This window comes from Chelmon rostratus, chromosome 23, assembly GCF_017976325.1.
Source record: "Chelmon rostratus isolate fCheRos1 chromosome 23, fCheRos1.pri, whole genome shotgun sequence".
In the NCBI taxonomy this organism is placed as follows: Eukaryota; Metazoa; Chordata; class Actinopteri; order Chaetodontiformes; family Chaetodontidae; genus Chelmon; species Chelmon rostratus.
Window position 1 is genome coordinate 18,338,313 of NC_055680.1, and position 11,074 is coordinate 18,349,386.

The following is an 11,074-nucleotide window of genomic DNA, read 5'->3' on the forward strand; positions in this document are numbered from 1 at the left end:
AAAGTCAAGTAACGAGACCTTGCAGCTAACTCTGCCGACAGCATCGTCCACTGGTTTGCTCAAACGCTGGGAGTCAAGCTCAATGAATTCATCGCCTTTACCTGGTTGATGGGCTGCTGAAGAGGACGACACAGTGCAGGGAAACCCTGACATCCTGGAGTACAGTGTGCGGAGAAGCGAGAAGGGAAAGTCAGCCGACGAGCTGATACAGCGAGCTTTGCAGAAGGTATTTAAAACAGGCCAAACTGCTTCACCTTCCAAAAACTTTCACCGGTTTCCTTTCACACATTCATCCGTCGTTGGCATTCTGAACAATAACAACTCTTTCTGTTCTCTATTAGTTTAATACCACCCGTATGGATTTATCAGTTAGGCTGCTGGTATTTCAGAGCCACGGTCAAGGTCATAGATTCTACCAAACCTCATTCAGATGAGAATCAGTGAGCAGCTGCCCTGCGCTCTGCCACTGGAGGATGTGAGGTGGTGGGTTCGGAGGTTAAGATTTGGTAAATTTGCTGATAAGGTGGGTGGCATCTCCCCTCATCTCCACTCTTGATAATGAAACCTCCGATATGCAGATCAATATGTGTTGTATAAACATTAAAATGCTTCCTCAAAGCCTGAGATTCAATACCTCCATGTGACACACGCTGATGGCATGTGGCTGTGGGAATGACAAAGGTGTGGCAAGCAAATTCAATCTAAGATGAATGACTGATTCAAAAAAACTTGTTGCATTTCCTCATTGCAGTGGCATTTTTGGTTAAGATGACACACGGCGTCCTCGTTGGTGATGTTGAGTAATAGTTCTTTTTTTTAAAAATCTATTTCTCATCATGAGACCAAAGCGACTTTTCTTGATCATCTGATTGCGAGAGCTGATTAATTCTGAAACTCACTGGAAGTCAAACCCTGTCTGTGAGGTCAGACCGGTCAGGTGAGAAGAGCCTGGAGGGAGAGTATAAAAGAAAGAAAGCTGCGATGGCTGGGGGGTGGTTGGCTGGAGCTGAGCATCGCTGAGGCTGGAAGGAATCCAGGAATCGAAGGCGCGGCAGAAAGTATTGCAGGTACGTGAGCTAGCTGGGTGAGCTGGGTGAGCTGGGTGAGCTGGGTATTGGGGTTGACTGGCTGGTAATTCTGCGACAGAGAGAACAGGTGTAAGACTTGGCAGGTAACAGGGTTGGAAACGTGCCACGTAGACGAGCTGAACAGCAACTGGGTGGAGACCGCTTGTCAGTGCAGGGTTCTCGTAGCCAGGAGGTGGTGGCTTCATGGCAGGTGTGCAGGGAGACAGGGGACAACCCTTTTTCTTCTACTTTTTTTTTTTTTAAATTTATTTAGGACAGTGCACATTGATGAACATTGCTGTAAATGTGCCAGTTTATAGCTGATCAGCCAATTTTCAACTGTAGTCCTTGGGCAGAATGTTAGTTGCCTGATAAAAATACATGGAAGTACACATTAAAAACATGGAAGTACACATTACATAAAAATACAATTACAAAATACACATTTCAAAATTACATTCACGAGCACACAATTGAGTACAGATCCAGTGGTCTCAGTCTACTTAATGGACACACTTCTGGGCATCCTTTAACCAGTCTTTGAGCTTTGCTTTAGAAGAGGAATATGTAAGACCTTCCCTTACTGTGGAGGGAAGACTGTTCCAGATGTCCCCCCCAAAAAAAAACAGACAACACATTTCTACCAAAGGTGGCACGTCTGGAAGGGATCTCTACGTCTCCTCTGCTGCAGGCCCTGGTGTTCATACCCCTGACAGTCCTGTTTTTTTATGAATTCATTCAGACTTTTGTGTATAGCGCAGGCAAATTTAAAGACCTTGAAACTATGAAAACTTAGAAAACTATACTTTTTAAGGATGATACAGATGTGAGAGGAGTAAGGTTTTGTGTCCAGTGTCTTTAAAGCTTTTTTATAAAGGGATTCTATTGGTTGGGGGGCTGATGAACATTCCAGCGCCCAGCCAGTGAAACAATAATCAATGTGTGAGAAGATCATGCAATGTAGAAACATCAGAGCAGCAGTATTAGTTAACGAGTTCCTCATTTGTCTGAAGTTTAGATACCTTTTTAATGTGTTTCCTGAATGAGAGCTCCTCTCCTCCCAGAAACACGACGAGTTATACGATGAGTTGATTTACAAAATATTACACAGCCAGTAGAATGAAAGCAGAGCCTGAGTGGAAATCACATCATCGCAACAGCGACGTCTAAAAACGACTCAAATCAAGACATTAAAAGGAGCAAAGTGTAAGAAACTCATCTGTAAGAAAGAAAAGAAGAAACAACATTTCGTGCAAATATTTTCAGCTATGACACATTTAAGTGTCTCAGCTGAGTTTCCAGGATTTAAACATTTTGCCTCCTTCATGTTTCTGCTCCTCTTCCTCCTCCTGCCACCGAAAGACGAGAAGGAGACGAGCTTCTGGCCTGAGATGGATCCGCCTGCCGCGACGTGGAAATTATGTGAGTATTTAGCAGCAATATTGTGTTTATTGTCATTTAAACTATCTTTTCACAGACTGGTGGAGGCTGAAAGGCGCGTACAGTTCGCTCTGGATTAGTCCGTGCTTCCGATATGTGCTGGACGGCCACATATTGCTGTCATCGCTTCCTTCACCTTTTCCCCGTCTGCGGTTTTGAGTCACTGTGCAGAAGTTCTGCTTTTGATCATCATCCCTGCATGATGAAATGAGGAGACTTTCGTGGACTTTTCATGAATCTGTCTCACTCACTGAGTAGAAAGTAGAAAGTAGAAGTAGAAAAACTGTCACTTCTGGCTGCGGGGTAAGTTTTCAGAACTGAAAATTCTTAATGAATTATAAAATAAAATCAATAAGATCATTATGAGAGGTCACACAGGGAAGCAGCTGGCTGAATGTCTTCACTTTAGCCTTATTTTATTCTGTGGTTTTATGTTTTATATCTTCATTTTAATTTCATCTTTATTATCATATCAAGTGGGTTTTATTCTCTATCTTATTTTTTATCTATATGCTGGACCCAAGTGTGGACAAACCGACTATTGCACACTGTTATTTTGCACAACTGCACTACTGTTTATCCAGTATAGCCAGATGTTCAGATGTTTATCCTGGATAGCCTAGTTCTTTATTTTTATTTCACTATTTTTTCTTATATTGTTATTTTGTATTTTGTAGTATATTTTTACCTCTTACTTGAAAGTTCTTCATAACTTGAAAGTAGTTCTTGTTCTTATTTTGCATGCCCTTGTGTGTCTATCTATCTATCTATCTATCTATCTATCTTATCTGTTTTTCCGTCCATTCTGTCTGTTCTATGTGAAACGCTCACTTGGTGCCTGCGATTTCTTTCTTGTAGAGCACTTTGAGCTGCAGTTCCTGTAATAATGTTATAATAATGGGAATAAATAGGATTCAGAAGACAGTACATGTTTAGATGACGATGTTAACAATCTAGTATCATCATTTAATATTTAATTCAAAACTGTGATTTTAAAAATCTTTGGATTGACTTCCCTGTCTGTGTTTTTGTTCTCTCGGCGTGTTTCCAGTTGCTGTCAGCGTGCTGCTGCTCACGCTGTACTGTAGCAGCGCTGCAGCTGGCAGCCTAAAGGAACATCTGGCTGACTGTCTGCAGGACAAAGACTACAAGAAGCTGCTGCACACTGTGCGGACCGGCCTCCCGCACTTAAACACATCCCATCGTGTCGTCATCGTCGGAGCTGGCGTCGCCGGGCTGACGGCTGCCAAGCTGCTGCAGGACGCAGGGCACGAGGTGCGCGCGACCGACACACAACCACCACAAATCACAGGCTTACAAGTTCACGTGCATAAAATGTCCTGGTCACGTCATGTCAAGCCAGCTTCTCAGGAAAGTCTCGAAACTCTTTAATAAACCATGAAACAGAGTGAATGAATTAAGCTGGTGATGTCGCGGTTTTTGGGTTTAAGTTTAGTTATTTTTTATTTTATTTTGAAATTTCAATCTTCTCGCATCATGTTTGGGCTTACTTCCTGTCTTTGTGTGTTTTCCCGCCTTTTTCCTGTGTCACCTGTGTTTCATTAGTTAATTATCCTCTTGTGTATTTAGTCTATCTTTCAGTTTTCAGGTCGTCTTTGTTGGCTGCTTGAGCTCTTCATGTTGTCCATGTTTGTTCTCAGTTCAGTTCTTGACACCATTCTTGTGTGTGGTTAAATGTGCGGTTAGAGAGGTTTTTAATTAAAAACAGTCACATCCACTAATTTACGAATATACTGCAAAATGCTGCATGAGTGCATTTGCCTGATTTCTGAGCTCTGGTCAATGAGGAAACTTGTCAGTGTGCAAAGATAACAGCAAAGACGTATATTTAGCATCAAAGAAATGTTGCTTAAATTATACTTTGCATGAGAACTTCTCCACTAAATATTATTTTTGTGCTTGCGAAAAATCAGACACCTATGGCTGAACCCCTCATTGTTTTGACAAGGTAATCATATTGGAGGCTAGTGGTCGTGTTGGAGGACGGGTGGAGACCTACAGGAATGAAAAGGAGGGCTGGTATGCTGAACTGGGAGCCATGAGGATCCCAAGTTTTCACCAGTGAGTGAAAATGTGCCTTGAATTTGCCAGTTTTGCTCTCAAAGGAATGTCTGCTTTGCTCCATTACAGCAGTGTTTGAACCTTGAGTTAGTCAAAAATGTTCATTTTTGAATAGTTAGTTAGCTAATTAGAGGAACACGGCATCATCAACAGAAAACCATCATCAACAGGGATGTTTTAAAAGAGCACAGTGTGAGAATAATTTACATTACTAAAGGAAAATCCCAGTATTACAGCATTAAGAGTGTTGCTCAAGACCACGAGTTTATCAACCCATCTGTTCGCAGCATCGTCCGCTGGTTCGCGAAGGAGCTGGGGGTCAAGCTGAATAAATTCATCATGGATGACAGCAACACCTTTTACCTGGTTCATGGGCTGCGGAAGAGGACGTACGCAGTGAAAGCAAACCCTGACATCCTGAAGTATAAACTGCCGAAAAGCGAGAGGAGGAAGTCGCCTGACCAGCTGCTACAGCAAGCTTTGCAGAAGGTACTCCATGTAAGGGGGGGTGGAAGGAGTGATTCAGTGCGTGGTCTGTTCTGATAAGGGCTGAAAGCAATATATGCTACAATATGCTATTTAATTTAATTTTTTTTTTTCGTTTTTATTGATCCCAAACTGGGAAATTCTTCTCTGCATTTCACCCATCACTGTTTTGAAACACACACAGGAGCAGTGGGCTGCCGCATCAGGAGCATATAGGGGGGTTAGGTGCCTTGCTCAAGGGCACATCAGCCGGCTAATGGAGGGGGGAGGGGATACTCCACCACACCCAAATTTTTTTGCCAGTCCAGTGGGGGAATCGAACTGGCGACCTTCCAATCACAAGCAATCAATCCAATCCTCCAATCAATGAGTCTCTTAGCAGAAAAGTTTTTAAGACATACAAATACAGTATGAACATTTATTTTAAAGGCATTTGAAATATTCATCCTAAGTAAACTTGTAAAAAGTGTAAAAACATGTATATTCAGCCAGATTTAGCCTGGTTTTAACCAAGACACTCTGATATCTTTAGAGCTGTAAATCACCAAAAAGTGCCTGAAGAGTAATCTCATTTCCTGCGTTGCCCGAACGCAGCATCAGACTCTTACTGAATCAGCACCTCTTACAGTTAACCTGTGGTCTTGGGTGAAGGTGGCGGATGAGTGGGTGCATGCAGAGGCACCACTGATAATAACATTTGGATGTAAATGATCTTTTCTGCAGGTGAAAGATGAAGTGGAGGCACACGGCTGCAAAGCTGCGCTGCAGAAATACGACCACTATTCTCTGAAGGTAAATCCTGACGTGATCTCAGGGAGTTCTGCAAAATGAGAACTAAGTCTGAAACAAAACGTGAATTAAGTTCTTTCATCACAAATTGGCTGTGGAAAACATTTTCAGCTACATTTTGAGTTCATGAATCTAATGGACTGAACACCAAACGCAGAAAACATCTGTTGTTTGACAGGAGTACCTGAAAACAGAAGGTGGTCTGAGTCCAGAAGCTGTGAGGATGATCGGAGATTTACTCAATGAGCAGAGCCTCATGCACTTGGCGCTGACTGAGATGATCTACCTCCAGAGCGATGTTAGCGACAGCACCACGTAAGACCGGCTGGTTTAACACATTTACGTATTTATGTCTGTCTGCCAGGAAGCAAAATAAAAATGCGTCTTTTCGTTTCGAAGGTACGATGAAGTGACTGGTGGGTCAGATCTCCTCACCAAAGCTTTTCTGACTGTCCTCAATGTCCCCATCCTGCTCAACTCCAAGGTCAAACGCATCAGCCAATCAGATAAAGGTGTAATTGTATCGTATCAGACAGGCCCCCAGTCCTCTTTGACGGACCTTTCTGCTGACGTTGTCCTGGTAACAACCACAGCCAAAGCAGCCCTCTTCATTGACTTTGACCCACCTCTCTCCATCAGAAAGATGGAGGCACTGAGGGGGGTTCACTATGACAGCTCCACGAAAATCATCCTCACCTTCAGTGAGAAGTTCTGGGAGAAGGACGGCATCCGAGGTGGAAAGAGCATCACCGACCGGCCCTCTCGTTACATCTACTACCCCAGCCACAGCTTCCCAACAAATAAGACCATTGGCGTTCTGCTGGCTTCCTACACCTGGTCCGACGACTCCCTCCTCTTCCAGGGTGCGAGTGATGAAGACCTGAAAGAGCTGGCTCTGAGAGATTTGGCAAAGATCCACGGTGAGGCCGTCTGGTCACTCTGCACAGGAGTGGTGGTGAAGAGGTGGAGCGTAGACCCTTACAGCTTGGGTGCCTTCGCACTCTTCACACCCTACCAACTTTTAGAGTACTCTAAGGAGCTCTTCCGAAGTGAAGGCAGGGTGCACTTTGCGGGCGAACACACGGCCTTCCCTCACGCCTGGATCGAGACATCCATGAAATCTGCAATCAGGGCTGCTACGAACATTAACGCAGCGGTGCACGAAGAGTCAGCTAGACCTCAACACCGTGATGAGCTCTAGCGTCTTAAATCCAGCACTTTTTCTTTGTGATGGCATTGCTTGCCTTACGAATGAGGCCGCCATGCAGCTCTAATCTGGATGAATCCGGTTGATTGTTGGCAGCTAAAGACGATTTAGTGTTGTTTATAATCAGATGGCACTCGGTTAAGCAGCAGCCTTAGCAACTGCTGTCACTGATAACACGTTTATGTCATGGTCTTTTCTGCTTGTGTGATCAAACAAGTGCTAAATAATACGAACCACTACTATCTTCCTCTACTTTGAACTGTTTTCAACTCATGGTGCTCAGAGCGCTCCTCCAACATCACGAAAACACGAAAAAATGTGAGCTGCAAAGCAAAAAATGCTTCCTCCTGCTGTTAAATGCATGTCCAGCACGACTGCCCCCTCTCTAAGGGAAACTGAACTCCTGAAAACCCTCTCCTGTCATAAATGATCCGTTTAGGGCAGGGGTGTCCAAACTTTTTTCACTGAGGGCCACATACAGAAAAATATCGGAGGGGCTGGGCCACTTTCTGGAGGTGAGGTATACAGCCTGACCTTTAGTGTAGTACATGATAACAGAAAAACTGCCTTCATCACAGCTTTCATAAATGGATGTTCAATGAATTATTCAGAAAAAGTGTTGGCAGCCTCAGATTTGTTCTTAGTCAGGATGGTGACCCCCCACCGTACAGAGAAAGAACAATAAAAGGGGAAAATGGGATAGGTACATTTAAGCTTGTTAGTGAAGTTATTTGGCCTTTTAACACACCTAATAACGTTCATTAGAAACTGTTATCAGAATTAACAGACTGAACTGGACTTAATACCAGGAGTACACATCATTTGAGTCAGTTATTCTGGTGAGGATCAGCTGCGCTGGGTATTTAAATCGGTCGAGGCGCTGACCATCCAGCTGCGGTGTTGATCCGGAAAAATGTCACTTTGATCTCCATCAGCTGAGATCAGCTGATTTTGCACAGTGTGTGCGCTCTGCATGTTAACAAGAAACGCGCATATAAGAAAGCGGAGTAGTGATAGAACTGATTATTATTGATTGGCATTATTGATTTTTCACACCTGTACTGCACACTAGTTATGTGCACGCGTGCTTATTAACACACGGATACTGTGGAATATATTGTTAACTCAGCTGAAGTGGACTCAGTGGGAGCTGTGATGCTGCCTTCAGCCTTCTACCTTGCATTTCTTTGGTTCTGCCATGTCTGGTAACCTGGGGTAAACTTGTTCTGTGATTTTCCTTTTTTGGTGGTGCAGCTGCCTTGTTCAACACTAGCTCCCCCTGGTGTTAAAACTAAGAAGTGCAATACACTCGGGCAAACGTTTCAATTCTATAATTATAAAATTTCTTGCGGGCCAATAAAAAATTCACTGCGGGTCGTAGTTTGGACATCCCCGGTTTAGGGACTCATAACTTCAAGTGTCGCACACACCAGCATCTTTCACCCTTTCACAAATAAGTCAGGATGCAAATGTTGGCAAAACATACTGATAACATCCAATAAACATGATAAGTTCACAACAAATGGCTCCAATTTACAGAAAAAATCTTTTATTTTGGTGCTGACCAATAATGTGTATATAAATATATATATATGTTTATATATAAAGCAGCAGGCAGTCCATAATAATGAACATTATTGACAAACTGAAAATACAGAAAGAAAAGAGCAGGAAAGTGACACTGATCTGTATCTTTAGAGCTGTGTTTGAAAATATAACTAAGAAGCCCAGCATGCATTACAAGAAACATTCACTTTTGTTCATCCAAATCTGCAATCTGTGCTCTCGAATAAGTTCATCTGTGCTCTCAGATTAGTTACTTTGGACAACTCAAAAGGTGTGATTCCTACTTTTGATATTTTATTGGCCCAAATTAATAGTTGATGCTCTGAATGACATGATTCAGTCTCTTAAACTAGTGAATTTGTGCACCCTGAAATAAGGTCATTTGTCTGCCAAAATGGGTCGTCCATGAATACCTGATCCCTTTCCTCTCACTAAGCTTTGGCTGCTATTATTCATATATTGTGTTTGCAAATGTGCAGTGAAAGTTGTGATGCAATGGCCAACTAATGTAAATGAACCACTTAGGTTTAATATTGTTTTATGGCATTACAGCCACACGTGGACATACTAAAGATTAGGTTATGAAATTTGTAATGTGTGAGCGAGTCATTGAACACAGTGGTTGAATTGCTAAATAATGCACACTGGTTACTACGAGTTACTTAATTAAAATAAATTTGTACACGTTGAAATCAAAGGTAACCTCTTTGTGCAACTTGCATCAAAATTTTTGAGGAAGACAGTGATGTCCATCCAGTTGTCTTTACTCATTGCTTTGATGGCAACAGAGCAGATTTCCTGCTCTGTGTAGGAACAGCAGAGGTAAAACCAAACCGCTGGGCAGAGTAAACCAGTATCCAGATATCAGTACCACACGCCCATCACTGTAGCTCAGCAGCTTTGAGTTTTCCAGAGCAAGGCAAACCAGGAACCCTACAAACCACAACCACAGCACTCCCGTTATGGCCGCGATGGTGTGGAAAGATTCAAGAGTCTTTATTGTCATTGAGCATGTCAATGAAATTTTCATTGCAAGCCCTCAGCTTTGACTGATCAACCCGCTCCCTGTCCCCGCCCGCCTCCCCTGGCCCTGGACGAATCAGAACACAGAGAACACGGAGGCTGCAGAAAGAGACAACGATAAAACAGAAGGTCAATGTGCAGAAAAATGGGATGCCGATTAAATCGTGGCACAGAGCTAATGCACAGTTCCATCCGAAGATCAGCAGCCAAACACACACGATGCTGATATTTCGGATCTTGACCCCACTTGACCGTTTCAGCCTCAGGTAGGTGACGGGGTGAACGACAGCCACATATCGCGCCACACAGGTCAGGGTGTTAAAGGACATCTGGCCGAGAAAAACAGCGGCAGAAATAAAAAAGCCTACAGCCAACACCTCTGAGAGACCACTGTGTCCACCAGACATGTAGACGATGCTCCCCAACGCGGAGATGAGCTCCACGGCAGCCAGGTGGGAGGTGAAGATGTGGGCGTGGCTCATCGTTGCAACGGAGCGCTGCTGCCGCCGCCATTGTTGGTGACCCAGGTAGAGGACGAGGATGGAGGCAGGGAGAAGGAGGAAGGTCTTGGTGATGACGTAGGCAGTGGAGATGATGGGTCCAGTTCTGGTGTCAGAGCAGTGGAGTACATACTTCAAGGATGAGGAAGAGGAGCTGACTGACGTGTTCAAGTTGTATTTCCTTGATGGCGAAGAGCAAGAAGACAAGAGCAAAAATAAATGAACTAAGACAATGAGACAACAGTATTTCAATCCTGAAAACTGTTCACCTTCATCTCAAAGATGATTGAAGTGACTCCTTTGTAGTTTTTGTCTGTAGTAGCAGCGGATGTATTTGATGTAATGTTGCTGATTATTTTGATTTAATGAGCATGAAACTTGTGCGATGCACGACCTTCACGAGCAAAACAAATAATGAAAAGGAATCAAAAACAGAACTAGCCAAGTCAAACTGAGGAAATCCTACCTCCAAATGTTCTTGTCGCTAGTTATAATTATGAGGCAGTTAACTTAATGTCTTGTCTTTCAAACAAGTGAATTTGACTCATCAAGTGTACTTTTTCTTTCATCATTAATAACGTCTCATCACTATTTCTCCACCTTCCTGGCAGACGTGAGCTTCCACAATGAAAAATCTAATAAAAGCATTTTCTTGATCGAAGTCCCTTCTTGAAATTAAAGTTCATGACAAATTAAAATTTCAAAATCTCGCAAAATGTAATTATCATGAGTAAAGGTAGGTGGATATGAGTAAAGTGTAAAGAAAGGAAAGCCGAGTCGAGTTTTAGTCAAAACTGCAGCGAAGCGGTCAGAGCGAGATAGATAGAGATAGAGATAGATTATTGGTCAGATTTGTGGATTTTGTGTTAAAATGCGTCGTGATGATTAAACATTAACTCATATATTTACAATGA

The 11,074-nt window shown here is 43.0% G+C and overlaps 1 protein-coding gene across 1 annotated transcript; it reads left to right on the forward strand.

The window, feature by feature from the left end:
- Positions 1–912: 912 nt before the first annotated feature.
- Positions 913–10,816, forward strand: LOC121626335 (L-amino-acid oxidase-like). The gene is made up of 8 exons (XM_041964792.1): positions 913–1,067; positions 2,430–2,489; positions 3,559–3,782; positions 4,477–4,589; positions 4,877–5,078; positions 5,799–5,867; positions 6,043–6,179; positions 6,264–10,816. Exons 2-8 carry the CDS (start codon positions 2,459–2,461, stop codon positions 7,063–7,065), a joined length of 1,578 nt encoding a protein of 525 aa, XP_041820726.1. The 5' UTR covers positions 913–1,067; positions 2,430–2,458; the 3' UTR covers positions 7,066–10,816.
- The last annotated feature ends 258 nt before the right edge of the window (positions 10,817–11,074 follow it).